General features: G+C 41.0%; 1 protein-coding gene across 1 annotated transcript in view; it reads left to right on the forward strand.

Annotated features, from left to right (window-relative positions):
* Positions 1–25,499, forward strand: part of LOC122809298 (nectin-2-like) — a 214,006-nt gene extending 188,507 nt beyond the window's left edge. Inside the window, exons 3-5 of the mRNA XM_044080683.1 lie at positions 15,359–15,422; positions 15,508–15,606; positions 22,162–25,499. Coding sequence (XP_043936618.1) covers positions 15,359–15,422; positions 15,508–15,606; positions 22,162–22,332 — 334 coding nt within the window. The 3' untranslated portion in view covers positions 22,333–25,499. The remainder of the gene's footprint in view (positions 1–15,358; positions 15,423–15,507; positions 15,607–22,161) is intronic.
* The last annotated feature ends 471 nt before the right edge of the window (positions 25,500–25,970 follow it).

Genomic DNA, 25,970 nt, shown 5'->3' on the forward strand with positions numbered 1-25,970 from the left:
TTCTTCACATGAAAGTGTGGTAAAACGTATCAACGTTTAACTCATACTCAGCCTTTTGTATAGTCTGCTGTTCAGATGAGTGCAGACTTTTGGAACTTGCCGTACCAGTGTGTTATGCTTAACATCACTTCACCCTGAGTCTGCAAAAGCACTTTTCTTTGTAAATGTCAAAATATACATCAGTGCATCTGTGTCAGTGGGAAAAGGTACAAGAAAGCATTTAAATGGATACAGAATATGTACCTTAAAGCCACTTTGCATTCACCTTTAAATAAAGCCATTGACGTAATAGAAACAATATTACTTCTATATATATTATGCAGTTAAATCAGTTATACAAATAGTATAAAATATGTACATTAGTTTTCCACTACATTATTTACCTCAGAGTATAAAAGCAACCCATCAGACACTTCAGTCATAAATTGTTGTGCAAAAGTCACATTAGTAGAAATAGATTGCATTTAACTTAGACCAGTGAAGGGAGTATGGAATACTAACACAAAATCACACAGGAAAATGGCTAAATGAAACACTTGGAGGTTTGGTTTGGGTTTCCTCAAATATGTTGTACACTAGGATTATGATGGCCCTTGACTCATAACTTCACCATTTATCGTAAATGTAGTTCTGCGAACCTGCAGTTGCAATATATTTTGTGTATCCGGCAGCAGACCCCCCCCCCCCCCCCCCCAGAACTTCACCCCACTGCACCACTTTGCTCACGTACTAACCCTAACTCTACATATTACCTTACAAAAACCCTGTCCTTAACAATAAGACTTCACAAGACACGCAGGCACACATCCCGTACATTATACATATGCGCAGCACTAAAACTAGCCCCTTATCTAGACCTTGCTCTAACCTTAAGCCACAAAAACTAACACACGTATTTCCTTCTCCTTTACCGTGAACTAAATGTACATACTGCACACTTGACATTCTGATGATTAATCAGCTCATCAGACAACATACCAGAACAGTTTGTCTGTTGAAAGCACCAGTGAAAAACATCAACTGCTGTACACATTATGTATATTTATATATATATATATATATATATATATATATATATACACACACACACACTATATATATATATATATATATATATATATATATATGTGTGTGTGTGTGTGTTTGTACACACGCATATATGTGTGTGTGTGTGTGTGTGTGTAGATATATATATATATATATACACACACACACACACACACAGATATACAGTATGTTTGGTTAAGTTTACCATTTGACAAAAAATTATTTTTACATGTTAGACTTGGTCAGTCATGATGGCAATAGACCCTATTCCTAAGTCAGAGTATAGTTAAAGTTCATAAAATTAGTATTGTTTCAGTCTTTGGTGTTAGCCAAAACTGTTCTTCGCAGCAACCGTAATGTGCCTATAACTGACTGTTTCTGCAGTTCTTACAAGGTTATATGTATTGTCACCATATCTAAGTATGACTGTAGATTCTTTTTTTATTGGACCCATTGGTCCTACTACTATTGGAATTATGTATCTTTTTCCCCCATTACTGCCATTTCTCATGGGTAGGTACTAGACTATTGGCCCTAGGGCCTATATAAGCCTAGCCAAAAAGGTACCCTGGCTTTCGCCACCGAAGAAAATTGTTTACCTGTGCATGTGTCAAGCAGAGTCACACAAGTGATCCCTGGGGTGAATTTCCTATTTCCCATCCAATCATCAAGATTTTTCTTAAAGAGTGCTAATGAGGAGCTTTGTTTGATATAGATAGGTAGTTTGTTCCAGAGTATGGGAAGTCTCTGGGACAGGAATCTATCCTTCTAGCATGTTCTGTTTATTGTGGTGACAAGGTTTAGGTCCTTAGAATGTGTAGTTCAGAGGGATTGGGATTTCTTTAAGTGGAGCATGTCCAACAACTCTGGGTTTGACATAGCTTTGTATGTTAGGCAGAGATCGCCTCTGAGTAGGCGATATGCGACAGAATAAAGCGGGAGTTTTTTGAGATGGTCTGCATAGGGCATCTATTTGAGGCCGGTAATCCTCTTTGAGATGCATTTCTGCTGCCTTTCCAGTTCTTGTAGATGTATTGTGAGCTACATACCAAAAGGGGTGTTGTACTCTATAATGGGTCTAATGAGTGACAAGTAGAGGGGAACAATGACCTCTTTTTTTTCCTGGATGAGAAACCTTTTGTGACCTACCTCTACGTCCTGATATTTTATAACTTTGTCTCTCTCACTGTATGGAACACTGTAGGTATAGTAAGTTTCAGTGATCAATGCTACGTTTGTCTCTCTTTCATGGACTGCTATATCTGTTTTTCTCGTATCTATTTTTTGAACTGTTGCTAATGAGTGATCCCATGTAATAAACATCATTCTCTGTAATTCTTTGTATTTCATGTTTCAGTGCTTCTCAGCAACTTTTATATTGTAGTGTTTATACAGTCCCCTAATGCAACAGTCTTGTCACATTATTGTGCCTTTCATTGTGCAGACCTCTGCCATGAGTGTATCACACCCAGCAGCAAGATGTTCAACTGTTTACAGTTCATTTTTTTTTTTTTTTTTTTAACAGAACCTGCATTTGTCTGTTTCTCCCACACATTCAGTGGACTTTGTAAACCAGTGTATATGAAGCCCGCTATCCTGGACTGCCATTATTAACCATTCATCTTTGGATTTCAACTTGCCTCTGCTTAACCATTCCTGCTTCAAATCTTGATAAACTTGAGGTTGGTACAGGAGATCTCAGTACTTGCCACTATATTGATGGCTTTTCTTCATTTCTTTCCTTCTCATCTGATCCTTCTCCTTATACGCTATATTTTTTGGCACATTCAGTTGCAGTCTGATTTCCATTTCCACTTGGCACCCAAATGTTTCTGCTAAACTAAACTGAGAGGTCATCTTAGATTTCCTCTCCTCATGTTTTAAAACTTTCACTATGTTTGTATCTGATGAGGTCAGTAGATAATGTATGCAATCCCTCAACTGCAGAGTCATACATATAGTCATTTTTAAAGAAGTCCATACCTCCTTCAGAATGTGAATATGTAATCTTGGTATACAGTGATTTCTATATATCACTTGATAAGCATAAAACATTTTTCTTGCTTTCCTGTCAAACTGATCCAGTACCTTTTGGGCCCAGTCAGTCACACCAAAACTTTAAGTTAGAATAGGAAAAGCAAATTGGTTTATAGCTTGGACTTTATTCCTAGATGTTAAAGCAGTCTTGGACTTTATTCCTCTACATCAAGGCTGATTTTAGTATTAGTTTTAGTCTTCTGAAGTATTCCTTACTTAGTTTTTCTCACATGTAAAACCAGGTGTGTGTGTGGCACAGAGCACAGGTGCAACCAAAAGATGCTCTGAAAAAACACAGTCGTAAAATCCACTGGCTTTTACTGATACAAGCTGAAATAAAATCTTTAAGATAAGGGCTTTTGTCTTCTAAAACTAGAAAATTTCATCAGATCTGTTTGTCTTTCTGCTTTCCTGGTTTGTGTGGTCCTTTTTTCACATTTATTCAAGTTTTATTGCAGATCCATCATTTCCCATATATTTATACAGGGTCTATAGTATATCATCGGACGCTTAAAAAAGCGAACGCTGATTGATCGACCTAATTTAAGCAAAAGCTTACAATCTCGAGCTGTCAGGTCAGTGATTTTTTTCCCAGGAAAAAAATCGCTAATCCAAAACACATACACACAACACAAGCACACCAAACAAACAGAAATCCACACACACACCTAAAATCTGATACCTAACCCTACACTACTATGCACACACCACTAACTACCCACTTACCTTAACCCAAACCCTAACCCTAAGGTCCATCACTATCGCACACTCACCTCACCCGCTCCCTAACCCTAACTCACTTAAATCTGCCCTAACCCTCATGTCCACTCAATCGCATCGCGCACACACCTAACCTGAGCCCTAACTCACCTAAATCACCCTAACACTCACATCTACACAATCGCACATTTACCTGAATCCGACCGGTAACTTTCCATCATAACACTGAAAATACCGAAGCAACAGAAACGGACAACCAAATTCTTTCCCTAGGAAAAAATTCGAGTTTCTGCTGCTTCGATATTTTGCAGTTTCGCAAAAATAAGTTCGATCAATCAGCATTCGCCTTTTTAAGCGTTCGAGGATATAATATAGACCCTTTATACACACCCTCCTGCTGAAGTTCCAGATTGATATTTTCTTGGTGCTGCATCTTTCTTGCTGTAAACATTGCATGTCATGTAGTCCTGTCTCGCCTCCATTATTACGTGTGGGTTCAGAGCCGATCCTCGGCTCTGACTCGGCCGCTTTTAGAAAGCCTGCAAATTTCTGATTGGCTCGTGGCTAGGAGGTATCCCATGGTGCATGAGCACATTCCCCAGATCTCGTTTGCCACGTCTTCAGTTGGAAGCTTCTTTTGGTTGGCCGTGGCTAAGTGATTCCATTTTATTATTATTACTGCTTATTAGGAGTTTTTTGCTTTTTGTGAAGTTTTTTCTGTCATAGTCTATTGCTGACAGTCTTATTGTGATTACGGATTTGTGTCTTTAACCGGATTTGACTTTATTGCCGTTTAAAATTTACTTGGGCCTGTTGGCCATTTGTGTGTGGTATCCCGTGAGTGTGTTTTTTTTACTAGACCGTTTAACTTAGAGGTTCTAGTTTTGTCCCTGTTTCTTTTCTTGCACTAGGTTCGTTTAAGTTAGAGAACCTAGTAATCCCCTTTTATTTTTTGTGGGTGTTAGGGCTAGATCTGCTTAAGTTAGAGGATCTAGTTCCTCTTTTGTGTGAATGTGTTGTTTTTTCTCTACTGCCATTATGTCTAAGGAACCTAAAGAACACAAACAGTCAGGCTTTAAAAAGTGTACTAAATGTTCGCAAAAAATGTCCATCACCGATGGACATAGCATCTGTGAGTACTGCTTAGGGGCCATACATCTACAAGAAACTTGTCTCTTTTGTCATTCTTGTAGCCCTAGAGTATTCCAGGAATGGAAGAATAAGCTGATTTTGAAAGGCATGTTAAAGCCTTCCTTTAAGGAAGACCTACCCGGTTATTCCTACTCTGCTAGGTCACATTCATCTAGAAAGGATAAGGGCAAGACCTCTTAAACAGCCTTCTCCGGCCTCAGCTTCTGTCTCTGAACCTCCACAGAAGTTTCCAAAATCGGAGTTGATCTCTGTCTCTTCAGCTCCACAATCTTCGGGGCCGATTTAGATTTTGGACACAGACCCTGCAGTATCGGCACCAAGTGTTTCGGCACCGATCACTAGCAGTCCTCTTTGGAGCCAGTCAGCGGACATTCCACCAGTCTCCCCTACTCTACAATCGCCTATATTGCAGAGAACAAGGTCTCCCTCACTGTCCTCCAGATCCTCCAGGAGCTTATCTGAAGAAGACATTGAGAGAGTGGTGCTCAGACTCCTCAAGTCGTCGGCCTTGCCAAAATTTTTGTCGGCTCCGACCCATTCGGTCTCGGAGCTGACTCCTGCTACCAATCCTGCTCTCTTTTCTCCTTCAACCCAGATTGGGCCTTTGGATCCGATATTGCCGGTTCCGACTATAGTGGTGTCCTCTGCTCCAGCACCCTGTGTGGCTGTCTCGGAGCCGAGTTCCGCTCCGACACTCTTGGCGCCGTCCGAAGTGTCTAGGGTCCGAAGCTCTTCAGTCGGCCCCAAGGGGGACACTTGGAACCGAACGTCTTCGGGGCTCGAGTGTCCCTCTTGGTGCATCGGCCCAAGTGAACTCGGACCCTACATTGTTCTCGGAGCCGATCCTTTTGGAGCCATCGGCACCTACGCTCTCTTCAGAGCTGGGGCGTCATTCGGAGTCGGAGGAATCGGTCTTCATGAGGATGAGAAGCATGTTGGATAGTTCATCCATTCCACATAGAAGTACCGATGCCCTCAAGCACTGACTACAGTCTCAGCATCCTCTGTCCCCCAGGATGACAGAGACCCACAGCCTCAGGACCCCCATTTGGGTGGCCCCTGATCTTCCGAGACCTCCCCAGAGGACCCCGCTGAGGAGCCCTCTCGGAGGAGTTCATGTAAGAAGAAGCATGTAGACTCCCCTGATGAGTCTGTCACATCTGACACTAACCTCGATGAGTCGGAGGGGTCCCCTAAGTCGTCCTCTGAAGATGTCTCCTTTGCAGGCATTTTGGAGATCCTCAGGCAGAGAGGCAGCTGGCCCACCGTTACCCCATCTGATGAGGAGTCAGTGTACCTGAAGGCTTTCGGGACTCAACCCTCAGCTTCATGGGTGTCTCCTCCATTTGATGAATTACTGGATCTTGTGAGTCAGAAAACATGGCAGACTCCTGATGCTGTGGAACTGTTTCCCAGGATGCTGAGTAAATTTCTTTCCACCCAAGGGCTTACCCGTTGATGCCATGGTGGTGGCGGCGGCCACTAAGAAGGAGCTAGCAGAGATGACGACTTCTTTCCATCTGCCCAATAAGGAATCCCGAACGACGGATAGGTACGGGAAGCGTATCTTCTCTTCAGCGGCTTTCACACTCTGATCGCTGAGCTATCTATCACATTTTACGAGACTTCAGAGAGATCTCCTAAAGGAGTTAGGAGATACTCTTCAGGGTACCTCTACTGAAGCAGTCCCATCTACAGTGTCTACTCAGTTGGCTGCTCTCACATCCATTGTTAGCCCCTCCATGCGGCTGATCTCATACGCAGCTGATGGTGCGAGTAGGGCAGGAGTCTCCTTAAGGAGACATTCCTCGATGCGTCTATGTAACTTTGCGGAGCCTTTCAAGTCTGCATTCACTAATGCCCCAGTGGATGGATCCTCTCTTTTTGGACCCAAGGTGAAAGATACCCTCACCAGGTGTGAACAGGAAGGAAAGGCTCTCTCTGCCATGGGAGTCCGTTTTACCATTTTTTCTAGACCTTACCCTAAAGGTCAGAAGAGTGGTAAAATGTGGTTCAAGAAATCACAGAGACCTTTCCAGGATACACAGGGTGATTCCTCCTTCAGAGGCAGGGGAGGAGGAAATAGTGGTAGATGTCGCCCTGTAGGCAGGTGAGGCACACAAAATCAGGGAGGTCGCGATTCATTTTGTGACCATCCCTATCAGCGTTCCTGATGTGGAACCCGACTGTGCATCTCTGGAGCCGGTTGGGGGTCGCCTGTTCTTGTACCCAGAAACCTGGCTAAATCTCACTCGAGACAAGTAGGTACAAGACATTATCACCAGAGGTTACTCTGTACCCTTTTTCCTTCCACCACGCCCCTCCCAAAAGGATCCCAGATGTACCACCCAATCACAGGGATCAAGCGGCTATAGAGATATGTAAGCTGCTATTAAAAAGAGTCATCCAAAATGTCCCAGTAGACCAGACAGGATTCAGAACATACTCCAGGTTCTTTTTAGTTCCAAAAAGAACAGGAGACTGGAGACCCATCTTAGACCTCAGCAGGTTAAACAAGTATGTAAAGAAGTCCAAGTTCCGAATGGTCACTCTACAATCCATACTTCCTCTGTTAGGGAAAGACAGCTGGATGTGCTCATTAGATCTCCAGGATGCCTACTACCACATAATGATGGACAAAGCATCAAGGAGTTACCTACGCTTCCGGCTGGGAGCCAATCCTTACCAATTTTGGGTGCTGCCCTTTGGTCTCATCATAGCCCCCCTGGGTGTTCACCAAATGCATGGCAGTAGTAACAGCTCATTTGAGGCATCAGGAAATCCAAGTCTTTCCATATCTGGACAATTGGCTCCTGACTGTCACCACCAGGCATCGTCTAGTTCAATCCAGAGATTCCACAATCAAGCTCTGTTCCCAGTTGGGAATCTCTATAAACTGGGAAAAACCCTCAACTTTGCCACTCAGTCTATAACCTTTATAGAAGCAAACATACACAGTTTCTATGATAGCCAGACTACCTACAGACAGACTACAGAATCTTGCACAGCAAATTTACAGGATACTGCCTCTTCGAAGAGTCTAAGCAAAGGTGGTGTTGCAGGTTCTTGGAACAGTGGCGTCGACCATAACCTTGGTACCATTAGCAAGACTACATATGAGGATACGCCAATGGCTCCTGTCATCCCAGTGGTCCTTTCAGCAGTTGCCTCTGCATCACCAGATACTGATCACAAATTCATGCATAAAGGATCTACGCTGGTGGATTCAGCCAGGTCATCTTACCACAGGGACTCCCTTTGTACTGCACCAACCTGTTGCCACTGTGACCACAGATGCCTCCCAGATAGGGTGGGGGGGGGGGCATCATCTAGGCAGGACTGTCCAAGGTACATGGCAAGATCAAGAGGCCCATCTGCATATCAGTGTCCTAGAGATGAGAGCGGTGCTTCTAGTGTTGCAAGCACTTCACGACTTTCTCCATCTAGGGACTATAGCTATCCAGACAGACAACATGTCGGTGGTTTGGTATCTAAACAAACAAGGGGGAACTAGATCATACCCTTTATGTCAAGAGGCCCTGTGAGTTTTGAACTGGGTGATTTCTTCCCAACGCTTTCTCATTGCAACGCACATCCAGGGGACATCCAGAGTGATAGCGGGCAAGCTAAGCAGGGCAATATTGTTACCTCACGAATGGTCCTTGAACCAGAAAGCAGCCCATCTAATCTTCCACAAGTGGGGACAACCCTGCTGCGATCTCTTTGCCAGCCCCATCAACACCAAATGCAGCACCAATTTCTCCCTCATCCTTCCCTCCGGGAGAATCTCCATGAGATGCACTCGTCCACGATTGTTCCCCCGGGACTCCTTTATGATTTTCCTCCTTTTCCACTCATTCCCAAGGTCATACAGAAAGCAATGTTGTTGGGAAGCAAGATGATCCTCATCACTCCGTACTGGCCTCGTCAGATTTTGGTTCCCTTTTCTTGAGCCTTACTTGTTAGACTGTCCATGGACTCTGGACCCAGTGCCAGACCTCTTGACACACGTCAGGTTCTCTTCACCCCAGTCTCCACACACTCAAACTGACAACATGGCTGCTCCATTTCCGTCACTAGTCAGGCTTCATGATCTGTCTCCAGCTGTAACCCATATTATTACCTCTTCTCACAAGCCTTCGACTAGAAAATTGTATCACAGTAAATGGAAGAGATTTTCTATATGGGCACATAACAGAGAAGTTGATCCATTTACAGCTCCCATTGCTATTGTTTGAGTTCCTTTCAGAACTCTTTTACCAGGGTTCAGCAGCTGCTGCACTCCGAGTTCAGCTAGCAGCAATATCCAATTTTCATGTGGGGAATTAATGATTCCAGTCTTATGTCTCTCAAACTGTGCAAATTTCTTAAGGGTTCCATGATGTTAAGACCTCCTGTTCAAGACCCTGTTCCTCCCTGGGATCTGAATCAAGTTCTGTCTAGATTTACTTTGCCACCCTTTGAACCAGCCCATAGTTGTTAGTTGAAATTCCTGTCTTGGAAGACTCTTTTTCTGGTGGCAATAACCTCAGCTAGATGAGTTTCTGAACTACAAGCCCTATCAGTTAAACCTCCATGTCTAATTTTTCACAAAGATAGAGTTTCTCTCTGGACCAGTCCTTCTTTTATCCCTAAAGTCTGTTCACATTTTCACTTAAACCAAACAATCGAATTGCCAGTGTTATTCCCTAATCACACCAATAAAGCAGAGTATAGAGTTCATCAATTGGATGTGCATAGGCAACTGCGTTTCTATATCCACAGAACCAAAGGAATTAGAAAATAAGAACAGCTGTTTGTTTCTTTTGCTGAGACGAGAATGGGCTTGCCAGTTTCTTAAGGTCACACTATCGAACTGGATCTCTAGTTGTATTTCCTTCATTTACACTTCTCAGGGAAAGGAGTTACCCATTAAAGTCAAAGCGCATTGTACCAGGTCCTTTTCTACTTCTGCTGCCTTCCAAGCCAGGACGCCTATTGATAATATATGTGCAGCAGCAACATGGGCTACCCCTCATACCTTCATTTCCCATTATAAATTGGATTTAACTTCCAGGGCTAGAGCCTCGTTTGGTTTCACGGTACTCAGGAATATTTTCCAGTGAGCCACCCATTCAAAATGCTAGGGACGCTGTCCAACACGTAATAATGGTGGCGAGATAGGACTACATGACATAAAGAAGTTATGTACTCACCATAACGTTCCATGTATGTAGTCCATCTTGCCAAACATTATTACAAACCCACCCACCAGCCCCCTTCCTGGAGGATCTGGAAACAGCTTTTCCTTTTCTACAGTGGTTTATACCATAATGGGTGCCTTTATTACAGTTTATTCTTCCGGACCTTTGTCCTTTTCCTGTCTTATCCTGATAGACTAGTAGCAAACAAGATCTGGGGAATGTGCTCATGCACCATGGGATACCTCCTAGCCATGAGCCAATCAGAAGTTTTCAGGCTTTCTAAAATCAGCCGAGTCGGAGCCAGGTAATAATGTTCGTCGAGATGGACTACATACATGGCACGTTATGGTGAGTACATAACCTCTTTTTTTGCACATTTATCAAGACCAAATGACATTCTTATATCATCTGAGAAAGTTTTAACCATTTGCAGATGTGCTAATTCCTAATCTGATGACCTATACGGTTTTAAGTCATCCACAAAAAGTAGATGAGAAGTCTTTAAGCAAGGTTGTTTTCTGGGAGTCAAATTCTAACCAAGACCTAATCTGTTAAGTAATAGCTTAATGGGTTAAAGGAAATCAAAACAACAGTGGAGACAAAGAATCACCCTGGAATGTCCCCTTTGAATTGTTATCCCTTTGTCATGGCTTAAATGCAGAGTGGTTTGCCACTGTTTCATGGTCACCATAAAGTAACTGATCAATGTAGGATGTATTGTATACATCTGTAAGCACTCCTTTATCCTTGAATGTGGGATGCTGTCAAATGTTCTGTAATCTATCCATGCCATACTTAGCTTCATCCCCTTTTTACAATTCTCTGCTATGCCTTTATTTAACAACACATGATACTTTGTTCCATATGACTTTCTTTTGTTACCCTTTTGTTCCATTGCAGTGATTGCATTTTGTTGGAAATGACAATTAACTCGTCTGCATCACTTCCAGTATATACTTTGTACATCGTTGGATTGTAATTTCTAGAACTGTAGTTTTTAGAATGGATTACAGGTTCACTGTTAAGGAGGAGTATTGATTTTCTTGTTAACCAGGTTGGTATCCATTTGCGATGCACATATAGGTAATTCTTACTCAAGGCTAAGTCTTTGTGCAAAGATGTTAATACTTTTGGCCAGAAGTTAGGTACTGCATCTGGGCCTGAAGTTTTCCATTTAGGAGCATTTCTTATCTATTTATTTTTTTTAATTTCTCTGACTGTTATTTCATCCCATTACATATCCTGTATGCTTGAACTATTTATGGTTTCCTTTACTTTTTCTGTCCGTTCAGTGTCTTTTTTATGTTCCACAGGGTCTTCATAAATATTTTTCCAAAATGTGTATATTTCTTCTTTTTTTGTTGGTGTTTCTTTTCCTTTTGCTTTGTTTTCCAGTTCTGTGTAAAACTTTTTTGGGGTCATGAATGAATTGCTTATTTTGTACTTTTCCTTTATTTGTATCTGCATATCTTATAATTTTTTCTGCCTTTTGATATCTTTAGTTTATTATTTGCAATAGTGTTTGATAGATCCTGGTCTTTTCTGATACTGTCCGCTGCTTTTGCCATATCTGTCTTAAGTATTTCTGTTGTTGTGTTCCCTCTTCTGTATTCTTCTAATAGTGACAATTGTCTTAATTGCTGTGTAGTTTTCTGATCAGTGCTTCTTTAATGGCATTTTACTCCTTCCATTCCTTCCCCTTAGACTTTATCTGTTACTAATTTAGCTGCTATCACATGAATTTCTTTTACTAGTCTTGACCGAGTTATCTGTTTTGTCAGACTTTTTATCTACTTTCTGTAATTTATTACTTTCATCAGTCTTAATATGTCCACCCATCTCTGTTAAATCAAGCAACTCATCCCTCTGATCATTTTCTTCTACATTCTTGCTCTCTATTTCCTACGGGCATTGTAAAGAAAGTTCCAGAACATCTTCCTGAAGTATATCCTGTTCAGCTGCATCATGTGTCATCTGCTACTGCTTCTTGTGAGAACTCATTGGCCCATCACTCCACGACATTGACTGAGTCAGAGTTGCCCCTCTTACCTACTTCTTCCTTTGCTGTGCAACTCTGAATTAACTTTTTTTTTATTTTAGTGGTTTCCTGCTGAAGACTCAAGAGCATCATCATGTGGCAAGTAGTCATATGCTTACAGTTCCACCATTTTTTTCCTAATTTGTGGGCCCATTGTGCCACCATGCTGTGTCATTGTCCGTTTTGGATTTTCTACACTAAATTCTTTACTTCACCAGTAATCCATAACTTAATTTTCTACTATTTAACTTCTCCATTACTAATCCTCTTTTCTACTTCCCCCTTTGTTTTCTTATTTTTGTGTTGTGAATTATTCCTTAACTGGGTATCTTTGCCTGTATTTCTCTTCAAACATCTTTGGGGCTACTTTTTGTATTGATAAGTATGGCTTTTTCCTTTGCATAAATATTGCACCATATCATAACGCTTTTTGTTTCGCATGTCCATGTTTCTTTTTTATACCTTTCAAAATCTCTGAATTTCGTTCTTTCTAGTTTTGCTTCTTTTCCAGGTGGCCCAAAGTTTCTTTACCTATGTAATGTTTTTTCATGGATCTATTGTATTAATGAACACAAATTTTCATTTGAAGCTTTTGATAGTTTCTTTTTTCTCTAATTTCTCTCTTAATCTTTCTGAATATCTTCTATCTGGAAGTTCTGGCCTTCTTGTGTAATAGTAACAATACATTATTTCTTTCGTTCTTATTCTCAGTAATCTACTCTGTCATCTTTATGGTTCTTTTTTTGGCCTATCAGTTTTTGTGGACTGCTCTGTCCTTCAACAACAGGGGGCCATCCTCCCCCTGAACATGGCCTAACCCCATTATAAAAATGTTTCCATGGCTTGAGGATTTTACACTTGCCATTTTTCCAGTCCTGGCACTAGTGCATACAACAGCATTGGGCATTTTGTTATCCTGTGGCCTGAGATCCCAGTGCTCTGTTTTATTTTTTAAACAACCTCTGTCCATGATATATGCTATATGCGATACAGTCTATATATCAGTGTTGTTATGGTGATATTTTTTGTGAAATCAGGGTCCATTACATGAAGGTACTTGCCAAGACTTGAGGATTATTTCAGTTCCAGCAGTACTACTCTCTTTTTCTTGCTGATTTCGTCATCTCTGCTTTCGGACCCTGAATAGTCTACTGTAAGATTTGCTGAATGGTTAAATTATGCATTATTGAATGTGAAGTAAGTGGGAGTTGGGAGTAACGCCAAAACTTTCATTTGTAGTGAAAGGTTTGACATTGGGGTTGTGTGGGCGTACCCATGAGTGTTTATGGTTTAGGGTTAGAGTAAGAATTGGGGAAAAGGGAATAGATGTTTTGGTTTGACTGTATAGTGCTGTGTTTGAAGTATATATATGTGTGTGTGTGTTTGTATGTTGCTACTGCTGAGAAAGGGGTCTTGTTTAGTACCCTAATGTGTATGTCTGGGGTTAGGGACAGAAGTAGGGTTAGATTTAGTGCACAAGTAAGATGGTGCTGGGAATTTAACCAGGTGGTGGTTACAGGATTATGTTTATGGAAAAAGGGAAATTAGAAAAATGTAGGCAGCAGGGAAAGGAGGGGAGAATGATAAAAAAAAAGAATTTTTGCATTGAAGTGGGTTAGTAAATCTGAGATTGGAAGAACTGTATGCATCAAGTGTGAAAGGGGTTCACTGAAAGTTATTCTTGTTACACTGAATGGTAAACAAGGCCAGCAGCACACTGCAGTATGGAAAATAAGGCCAACAGCACACTGCAGTGTAAAAAATAAGGCCAGCAGCTTAATGCAGTGCAGATAAATAAGACCAGTAGCATAATGCACTGTGGATAAATAAGACCAGCAGCACAGTGCAGTATAAATAAATAAGACCAGCAGTACAATGCAGTGCAGATAAGTAAGGCCAGTAGCACAACGTGGTGTGGATAAATAAGGCCAGGGGCATAATGCACTGTGGATAAATAAGGCCAGCAGCAGCACAATGCAGTGCAGATAAGGCCAGTGGCACAATGCAGTGCAGATAAGTAAGGCCAGCAGTACAATGCAGTCCAGATAAGTAAGGCCAGTAGCACAATATGATTTGGATAAATAAGGACAGCAGCACAGTGCGATGCTGATAAATAAGGCCAGCGGCACAATGCAGTGTGGATTAAATAAGGCCAGTAGCACAATGTGTTGTGGATAAACAAGGCCAGTGGCGCAATGCAGTGCGGACAAATAAGGCCAGCAGCACAATGCTGTGCAGATAAGACGAGCAGCACGATGCAGTGCAGATAGGTAAGGCCCGTAGCACAGTTTGTTGTGGGAAAAATAAGGCCAGTAGCACAATGCAGTGCTGATAAATAAGGCCAGCAGCACAATGCAGTGCAGATAAACAAGACCAGCAGCACAATGCAGTGCAGATAAGTAAGGCCAGTGCAGTATGGAAGAGTACTGCTAGCTGAAGTTGTGGGGTATGTATGCAAGACAACATGAAATTCTTTTTTGAGGTTGAAAAGCAGCGTTAGGTGAAATCTGAGGATGTAATATAGAGGATGAAACATTAAACTGTGGCCTGGAAATAAGGATGAAAGTAGGATTTGGGGCTTCTGAAATAGAAAAGGAAGGGGGGTATAAGATAAGTGTGCTGGGAAGTGGTTACACGTAGGACAGACATTAACTGGATGAGGTGCTGCAAAGTCATCTCAGAGGAAGATGGCTTGTAAATTTGGTGTTTTTGTTAAGGTAAAAAAAAACAAAACTTTACAAGCAGAGGTGCCAAGTAGTCAGGGACTATGTTCACGGTTTGTATTTTGAACAGAGGTGGGCTGCAAAGAAATGGGAAAAGAGAAAGAAAGGGAGAAATGCATATATTTTGACATCAGTGACTATGGCCTTTTTCATAATATAAGATTGCAAGAAATTGTTTTTTTGCTTTACATTTATGTTGTGAATCACTGCTGAGTGCCCCTTGCGTGGGCTTACACTAACATACCCTCTTACAAAGGAGAGACAAGATGACTAATCTGAATCTACTCAAACTCGGGTCACATGAGGTCATAGACAGGGCTCTATCCCTCTGTGCCTGTGCAGCTGGCTACTTTTGAATAATTAGTACAAAAATTCAATTAACTAAAGATTTGTGACAGCCTCTGTGACCATGACTTTTGTCCAGGATTACCAAATAAATATATATATTTTTTTTCCAGCTTTGAAAGTCCACCTGCCTACAAGCCTCCTCCACCACAAAAGAAGGCTGAAACAGTGGAGCCGGTAATGGAGAGTTGTGTGTAATATTGTAAAAATTCATGCATATTTCTATAATAGACTTTTATAAGGTTTGTATTTGTTAATTTAGGTTACAAAGCTTGACCAGAGAGATGAAGCTGAAAGCATACCTCTGAAATCTGTCCCAACATATTTTGAAACCAGTTCTTCTGAAGCAGGAGGAAAAATGGTGAGTTTAGTTTGTACAGTTGCCTCGTACTGTAGTTATAAAATTAAAGTGAAAATTAAATAAAGTTTTCACTTATTTTTAAATATTTTTAAGAAAACTCAAGCTGTTGAATATGCTTCTTTACATTGTTGGAAAAGGGAACTTATGCACTTGTTAGTTTATGTAGTAGAAAGAGAAAGGATGATTGCATACCTCACTCATACTGTCCCAACATACAGAATGCTGGTTCACCACACTAGTGATAAACCCACATTTCTTCAGCACCATGCTGAGCACATGTTAACCCAGCAATAGCCCACTCTAATTACTCCACAGTTCTGTGCAACCAAGCTGTCCACACATACATACTTTTCCTGCACCTATGTGACCCAGTAGTAGGTACCATTGTGCTGATCACTAACTGCTTTTGAATCTTACTTCACCCTGCAGCTAACATTGCTAATCGCACACTGCCTCTGTGCAACCCCATTTTCCTAACACTCTGCTAACCATACACTAACCAGCACACTCCTTAACATTTTATTGTCCCATTACCCAGCTGACCAAGTTGTAGCCAGCACTCTCCTGATCACACACAGTGTCTCTGCACCCTCCTGAAACCACACAGTTCCAGTACTGCAACCAGCACCTTGCTGACTGTCCAATAATCAGCACCCTGCTGAACTCCACACTGTTCCATCACCCAGCTGACCCAGAGGTAACCATCACTCTGCTGATCATATACATTGCCTTTGCACCCTGTTAAAACCACACTGCCTCAGTGCCCAGCTTGATCATACAGTAACCAGCGCTCTAATGAATGCATGCTGTCCCATCTCCTACTGAAACCTATCCTGCCATTGTAACCTGCTGAATCCCAAGTTAACCTAACACCCTACTGACCCAGTACCACCCAACATATATGCTGGCTGTGTGGCATTGAGGCCTAAAGCTTATAATTAGGAGCTGGAAGAGTCAGCAGGGAAAGTAGGAGTGAGCAGCTGATGGTGGTTCACCCATCTCCGTGGGAGGTTTTATAGTCCAACCTACTCCATTAACTCCTATCAGCAGGGGAATAGTGCAACAGCTTGCATAGCTGAAACTGTAAATGACACTTCCATTATGTAATGTCATTGTGTAAGCCCTCTTCATCAGTGTTCATACCAAAGCTGCAACAGAGGCACACCCTGCGCTGTATGCGTGATCGAGTCCCCTGTGGCTGCCTGGATAGGGGCTGCTCCACCAGTCAACTCCCGAATCCTGTTGCAGTCACTGAAAGATGGTAGTCCACTGATAACAGTCATTTCCAGTGGAACTTAAAAAACCCCGCAAGCATTATGTGGACTGCCTGGGATGGCACACTAAAGAAGAATGAATGGGCTTGAAGATGAGGTTGAGAGAGGCTGATGGTTTGCAGGCAAAGGGTGAGAGACATGGAAAAATATTAGCCAACATTCCACTGACTACACTTCCCCAACACCCTGCTGATCTCCGTGTTACCACAATATCCTAGAAAACCCAGACTGCCACAGCTGAACACAGCAGTACCCAGTGCTCAGTACACAGAACCTCACTCTCCAACATCAGTCTGCTGACATGACTTCCCTAAAATTCTTTTGGCCCCTGTTTGCTCTTGCATCCCATACCCTACTGATGCTACAGTGCCTCAGCATTATTCTGAGCACCACTGTATTCCAGCATACTGCTGACATTCATCTGCCCCTACATCTTTCTGTATGCCACTGTTCCATTACTCGGCCCACACTAACCCGTGTCACCTCACTGAACCTCCCATTGTCATAGTGCCATGAGAAGCCTAACGATCACCTAACATCCTATTAAAAACCACACTGTTGCAACACATTACTGTCTCACCACCCCGTAAGTACCACACAGCTAGCTACACTGTAATCACGTACTGCTGACCTCCTGACTGAACCCAACATTGCTTTATCATACTGCTGGTCCCACACATCCCCCACTATGCTGACCCTCCTCTGTCCTAGTGCTCTGCTCTCAGCACTGTTATGACCCATACCCCAACATCACTCTTCTGATTCAGTTTGCCATAGTTTTATACTGATTCTCCTCTGTCTCACTGTACATGCAGTCGTGTTGACTGCATACGGTGTCCCACTGTTGTAATAATGTTTTGCTGAACTGTCATTACTACATCACTTTGTTGGTTGCTTCTGCTGAGGCTATAGCCACTTAGGGCAGACACCAAGCTAGTTTAATTTGTTTCTATTTCATTATATCATTGTAGTATAAAAAAGTGCCAAGCATTGTTATCTACACTGAGTAGTACAGTTAAAGAAGTTAGACGTCTGACTGCTGGGATATACACTAAATGCACTGTAGTTCATTTTTCGTAGACCATAGAAATACTGGAGTAATTATTTTCCCATGCTGACAAGAATGGCTGTGAACCATTGACTGCCAGCACTATGAGCTCATTGAGGCATTTCATCTGATGTTGAAAGCTGCACACCACAGAAATGAGCATTTCAGCTTCCTCTGATCTAATAACATAGATATGTAGGGAAGGCTTTCAGAGTTAATCAAGTGTGGATCAAGAGATGCCAGTATAAATCCCTGTTATTCTCTTAAAGTGAGTTATAACTCGAAGATGCTCCTTAACATGAAAAAAATAATATGCACACAGAAAATAATAGCAATAAGAGTGACTAGTTAAGTAAACGCAAGGCTGTCGCTCCCAATAGACTTCCATGCAATCAGTGAGCATTAGCTCTCTGGGATTCTGCTGCAGTTATGTTACAATTACTTCTGCTAAAAGTTTTAACGGCTGTCAATACTGAACTCCCATTCTAAAAGGAATAACTGTTCATTTGTAAATTATTTGTGACAGGAGTAAATCAGAAAGTCATTCTGGCAAAACAAAATAAAGTTTTATAAATATGTCCTAAATATTGGTTATAGCTGCTGAGCTGAGAAGCACAACCCTAAATCTAATTCTACACCAAGGTAGGTTTTCCTGTACCTTGCCCATGAGAATTGCTACTGTTGCACAGATTCTTCATGTTGTTTATTTTCCTGGCCTTCCGTGGCTAGTAACTGTCACTAGGTTTAGCTATTATTTGTTCTTTGTTCTTTATTACCCTGCTGCTGTTTCGTCATCAGCTGAACTATATATGGATAGTGAAATTCGTGTTGCCTTTTGTTTCCTACCAATCAAAGAAACAATACGATAACAACATGGTGCCTAGAATCCTGAGGGAAAGTTCAACAGCTAGTCATTTGTAATCTGTTGTAGTTGCAGGGCCTAAACATAAAAGGTGTACAATATTTCTTTGACATTAAAGTTTCAACTCTCAGTACAAATCTTTTATTTTGTTACTCCAGCTGAGTAGGTTAAGGCCTATTGGTTTGGGAGTAGTCCTTGGCCGTTTGACAATTCATTTACTCATCTACTCTAGATATGTCATTCATCTATGAGATTCAAATCTCTCAGCTCTATGGTTCCCTCACATACACTACCTGTGTAGGTCTGAGAGTCTGTTTGGAATGTAATCTGCAATTTAGGCTCTTGGGTACTTACTAGGCTGTTGATCTCTGAGGATTTTAAGAAGCCTGGCCCTGCATTCCCATGGTAATTATTCGTCTTTTTATTTTACAACATAAATCTCCAGACATGGACTGCACAAGTTTGAATCTGTAAAGAAGGGCCACATAAGTATGTATTGACTACTTACATGTTTCTCCTATCCATGTGGGCCTTTCTTGCTAAACCAGGGATGAATTTGTAATTATCCACCCATTCCTCCATTCATCCAGGTTATGTTTGACTAGAGCAAGAGATGTACTCTGCTTCATGTGGAAGAAAGTCTGTGGTATTCTCTGTGATATACACCTGTCCTTCTAGCATCTTCTGTTAATCTTGAGAAACAGATTGAGGTCCCTTGAGTGGACGTTTCTGGCAGCACTGGCCAAATTTGTCATATGTGTGACAGAACAGGGTGTCTTGAGTCTTGTATGGTAGGCAGGGGTCACCTTTCAATATTCTGTATGATACTGATAAAAGAGACTAGGCTTTGAGGCGTTTAGTGTACTTTTTTATGATTTAGGCCCTTGATTTTTTTTTTTTTTTGAAGTGATGAAGCATTGTAGTCATTCCAGCTGTGAAAAGTGTTTGGACATATACATATAGAAAGGGGCATCAATGATTGACCTAATGAATGACTAGTTCAGAAGAACAATTACGTCCCAGGATCTGGATGCTGTACCCTTCAGTGTAAGCTTTGCAGTAAAAAGGGACTTCCTTATAATAACGGATATGTGATGATCAAAGGAAAGTTCATAGTTAGCAAATATTCCCAGATCTCTAACTACAGAATCATTTTTTTTTTGGGGGGGGGGTGGAGTTGTAAATGTGATAGTTCATAGGTGTGTACTAGGCTAATGGTCCTGGAGCCTTTACAAGCCTAGCCCATAGGATTACCCTGGCATTGTGCCACCAGACCTTAGTTCCCAGCGCCTCTGTCGAGTAGCGCCACTGGAATGATCCCCAGGGTGAAGTTTCTATTTCCCATCCACTCATCAAGATTTCTCTTGAAAAGGCCAGTGAGGTGCTCTGTTTGCCATGTATAAAAAGTCTATTCCATAGCATGGGCAGTCTCTGGGTTATGAACCTGTCCCAAAGGTTCAGTTACAAAAGGAGTCATGCTTGCTGTGGGATACGATTATCCATTTCTTGGCATTTAGTTCCAGAACATGTTTTTTCCACAAAATATTTGTTTGGGACAGGCCCTGTTGTAGAACCATGGTATCATCGGGGGGTTAGTCAGTGTGATGGTTGCAAAGGGAGTCATGCTTGCTGTAGGATGTGATTATACATTTCTTGGCATTTAGTTTCAGTCCATGGTTTTGGCACTAGCTATTTGTTTGGGACAGGCCATCTCGTAGGACTGCAAACTTAGATAGCCATGATGCCTTAACATTAGCTATGACCTCTAAGAAATAAATGTCTAAGAGGAGTGCTCCAAGGACTGAACCCAGGGGCACTCAGCTAGAGGCAGGTCTTTTGGAGGAGTGAAACTGGAATCAGTATGTTGCATTATTAGCTTTCATGCCTGAATGAAGAAACATTAATATTGGAATGTTTCTTCAAAAGTAGACCTGAACCCATTAGAGGCTTTAATTTCATTAATTCTGTCTTAGTCTTCAGAAGCAGGTGGGAACTGTAAGTACTTCTGCTGGTGTAAGTTGTCTTGGCCACATTATGAACTCCACATTGCTAGATCCTATGCAAAGAACTTAATTTAGCTCATTGGATGAATGGACCAATAACAGTTCCAAACAAGACATTGTAATACAACTCCTGCATACTTTACAGTGAGCACCAAAGACCCACAGCTCTCAAAAACCTCTGCAGTTTACCCATTCTTTCACTCTCTGTACTTCATCTTTGTTAAAATGGTAATCAAGTGCAAGGTCATTTTAGCAGTTCTATTCATATTGAGACTTGGCATCAATTTTCTAAAGAAGGAGGGTTTCAGTTTTTGATCTAAGATTAATTTTTTGAACCCCCCCCCCCCCCCCCCAAGAAGAGAGATAGTGAAGAGAGCCTTCTTTAACTAGGTTCAGGTGGAGGCTGGGGATCAACCAAGTGAGTCCAGCAAGTTGAGAGGTTGGAAAATCTAAGGAACAGGACTGTGGATGTAGCCTCAGGTACTTCTCATTGGCTAACATTTGAAGTCAGCATTCTGAAAGTTTCTAAGACAAGAAAAAAGCCTTACTGCAAAGTTGCAGTATGTTGGTTCCCTAGCTCACCTGTTCTCGGCTGTAGTGTCTGATTGTAAAGACCCCCATTGCCTGCTATGGAGTGAATGTTTCCACGTACAGATGCTTCCCTACTAGGGGACCATTCAGTACGAGGTCACACTACATAGCCACTTTGACATTGGGATATGCAAAGGTTGAGATCACTGAGAAGTCTGAAGAGAGGAACTAAAAAATATCTTAAAAAAGAGTGCTCCCTGGGTCATGTGACAGTGGCAGAAGAGTTGATACTGGATAAACAAATTTGCTAATTTAAATTCATGCAGTTGAATGTAGAAAGCAGCTGTTTGCATTTAATTGCAAATTGAATACTGAACAGCTTTTGGGGAGCTGTGGGTCTTTGTTGTTTACTGTAAAGTATACAAAGTATGCAGGAGGTGCATTAAAATTAATGTCTTGTTTGAAACTGTTATAGGTCCATTCATCCAATGAGCCAAATTAAGTTATTTGAGTAGGGATCTAGCAATGTGCAGTTCACATCTCTACTTATTTTTTCTCCTGTAATAGACATACAAGTAGCACAGCACACACACCACACTGCAGGAGTCCTTTAAGAAAAACATTACATTTCACCTGTGCACAGCGTGAAATCCATATGTAGTAACAATGCTCATGAATATTTTCATAAGAGAGTAGCACATTTTAAAGGGCTTTATAGGAGTGAAAAGTCATAGGGTACTTCCTACCCATCGTACGCTACCCATCGTGCATGATAGTTCAGAAATATTTGTTTATGTTTTTAAGGGAGGTTGTAATTTGATTATTTCTTCATTGCAGAATTATGACGAAGGTGGTCAGAATGAGTATTACAGCAACTCACATGATGTACAAGATGACTACGTGGAACAGATTAACCCCATTTACAATGACCTCACCTATCCAGTTTCTACCTCATGTGACGATGGCCAGAGTAGAGGCTATGTAATGTCCAGAGCAATGTACGTTTAAATCTCATCTCATACTTGGCACACAGCTATATTTCATCACTGCCCACAGTGTTTAAATGGGCACCAACTACCAACACAGGGACTAACAATACTGTTACCAAACTCACCCGTTCACTGTTTGGTACTGTTTATACTGCTCAGAATTTGCCCTTTGCTGATGGTGTTATTTTATGTGGAAACAAATTCCATTCCTTAATGTTCTTTTACAGCAAGCGCACAGGTCAGGTTATCATGGCTGATGTAGCTAGCCAACATTTAGGCACAAGGAAGCAAAAAGCTAAGTCCTGAGTTACGGTTCGAAGAACGAGGATATGGAGGTCCATTCATGTTTGCTGTAAATACTCTTAAGGGTTCCTGAAGTGTTTGTTCTTTAATCTGTTACAAAAGTGGTGTGTTTGCATTCTTTTTAAGTATATTTCATACAGCCCTATGCAAGCATTGTGTTAGTGCTGTTATCCGCCAAAAGACATAGTATGTTATGTTATAATGTTTAGATATGTGCAATTATGAGGGATGTTTGTACCCTCTGTGTCATTCTACATGAGCTGTTTGATCCTGAGAAAAGGCCATTAGGGTACTGTTGATACTGTGTTGGGAAATTAAAACTAAAGTATTAAACTTCCGAAAGAGCTGCATGTAATGTGCCAGTAACTGTGTATCAGTTTTCATCTGTTAACATTACCAAAGTGGACCAGATTGGGGCTACAGATCTTTGTTGTTGTAAATTGCCCCTTGAACTTGATCTGAGAAACATTACAACATAGTTTACCATGCAAGCTGGAAGTAAATCTGAGAGCACATGGCCAGTTGTTAAAACAAAACTGGGCATTGCTGCTTAGTCCCCAGTAACGCCTTCCAGTCCAGTTTGGAAAGTTCTTGTCTGGTAATGTTAAGCACAGTTATGTTTAATGATTATCTTTTTTAACAATTTATTCAGGTATAAGTGTTGGTAGTGGGTTGAATATGCTGTCCCTGAAGCACCTCATTCTGTGTAATGGATTCTTGTTATTGTTATTTTCCCATTGTAGATTGGGAATTCTTTATCTAGCGTGTTGTTTGATGTCTTAACTGTGAATAACTTTAAGAAGTTTAAAACCAAGGCATCTGCTACTGCTGCTGCTGATCTCTACTCCAATGCACTACATTTGCACAGATTACACTATTTTTACATACGAGTCATAAAAGCATGTATTGTGACAGCAGCTTAGATCTTCTGGCCTGCTGATTTTGTTTGTCATGTGGGACCAAGAGGACTTCTTTGTACAGAAGATGTATATGTAACTACACTGGATTTCTGTAGATCTCACTATGAGTAATCTAAACTTAAAAATGTGAACATGTTCAGCTTTTCTATTGTTTGTATGCAAATGTTTGTAATACTTTTGTATACTGCACTGTAAATGATCATAGTATGTTACTGTATTTTCTGTTATGAAACATTATTTTAAAATTTGGGATAGAACAGTTGTGTACTGTGACATGCCTCAAAATAAGACTCCTATTTTTGCACAAATCCGTAAAACATTTGGAATATTTTTCAGTAATCTAGTTTTCTTAAGTTTTACCCTAGAGATTCCTTAACTGAAAACTGTGATCTTGTAGTATTCTGTTGCATTTCTGTTTCACAAAGTCCTTTTCCATTAGCATAGTACATTGTAGTCATGGATATTCTACTATGTAATGGTTTGCCCATATCCATTTCTTCATAAATTTGCTGACAGCTTGTAGATACCTAAATCTGCCTCAAAGAAGCAAGCATGATGTGAGGCTCAGGATAACCTTTATTAACATCATTTTATTTATTTTAAAAAAATTAACAAGGGTGAGCAACATGGAGATGGGGCGGGTAGGCACAGAAGGTCTCATGGCATGGCCGAATGGGAATTACTCATGGAAAAGTAGATGCTTGATTCCAGCCCATTAAAAGGATATTACCAGTTTTCTGGCATAGTCACGGGTTGACAGTTCAGCATCACAAAATGCATTCTTCCCAAAAGAAGGTAATGTTTAAGGAATAAAGATCAAACTTAAGCCTTTCTTTATTTAGCACAGCCCTGACAAATCTTCACTTGTGATGGAGGCTGTACTTCATCGCTTTACAAAGATCACTAGCTTAGAAAGAAACATAACAGTTTTGTGATGCTCTTGAATTGAGCAGATTGTTTTGATAAACTAGCCCTTTCCCTGCATTCCATGTTTTTGTATTCCTCCAAGAATGTTTCTGTGAATTGCATTCAGAAAACTGGCTTGCTGTCGTCCTTAACACTGTGTAAGGAAAGTCAGTACTTTTAAAAATGTTTCATAATTAGGTGTATATTTTATTTAACTTCTACCGTACTTAAAAAAAATCCTTATTCATATTATGAAAACACAAATCTTTACAGATTCTTTCCAAACATTAGTGCATCCTATGTTATTGACTGTTTTCTTATGTCCATTACTGTTTGAAAGGTGTCATTCCTTATTTTTATTAATTGTTGTAAAATGTCTGTCTCTGTCCTGATTTGTAGCAGTGTTAATTTTGCATGTATGAGGTACATTTTCAGAATATTCAGTAGAAGGATCTGATTACTTGTTTTGAACGGTGAAAGGCTGAACACCCTAAATAATTCACTCCAGAAGAGTCTGAGTATAGGTCATTCTTTAGTAATATGCATCATTCACTGATTTATTTTTTTCTGCTAAATTTCTCTGACAAATAATTGCCTATAGACTGTCCATGTGAACAAGTTCCCATGTGGTGGTAATGTGTATAAAGCTTGTAATAAGATCAAGGATTAAGGGAATTGTTTTCCTAAAATATACAACAACCTGTATCATGTCAGTGTTTGGAGATCACTGCCAGTGTGTTGAATGACCTGAAGAATCTTAAGGAACTCTCAGGGACTTTTAATATGTTGTGCCAAATCTTCAAAGCTGGGGGAGTCTTCTAAAATGCCTCTAATAGAAACAGGTAATGTGCAAATTAAACCCTGTAACTTGACTGTACAGGATAATTCTCTGTATTTTTTTGAAGCATGAAAAATCTTAAGAAAGCAAGCCTACAGAATTTGTTGTCATTTTCATTTTGTTGTGTCTTTTCCTCACAACTAGGGAAACATACGCAGAATGTCTCTTGCAATGACCAGGAAGCATGTACAACTGAAATAAAAGGGTTGTTTGTATATACGAGACATCTTTTTTTTTGATTGGTTGGTAGGACTGAGTGGTCAGCACTGGATCACCCTTCACTGAACAGGAGATTGAGAGAGGCATTTAGACATCCTGCACTGTTCATCCCAATGAGACAACTAGTGTACTGCAGGATGCAGGTAACTAGATCATAATAACCAGAAGGTAACAAGGAGGCGTAGTGTGGAGGTATTTCTCACACCTAGGTAGTAAGCCACTGACTGCCACAATGAAGAATTTAGGTGGGAAAGAAGCAGAATGTAACATGCATAACAGCCTGCCAGAGTTGAGTTCGTACCTCTGCTGGGGAAATGTACAGGTTAATTGACGGTTATTTTAGTCAGGGAGCGAATGGGCTATAAGGCTGTTAACTTTACCAGTGATGAGCTGACTGTCACCCCACCAGGAGAAACGAGTCAGTAGGGCAGTAGAGGTAACCTGGTAGCTGAGAAGTGAGAATAAAAGTAG

Source organism: Protopterus annectens, chromosome 8.part0 (assembly GCF_019279795.1).
Source record: "Protopterus annectens isolate FY-2018-M chromosome 8.part0, PAN1.0, whole genome shotgun sequence".
In the NCBI taxonomy this organism is placed as follows: domain Eukaryota; kingdom Metazoa; phylum Chordata; order Ceratodontiformes; family Protopteridae; genus Protopterus; species Protopterus annectens.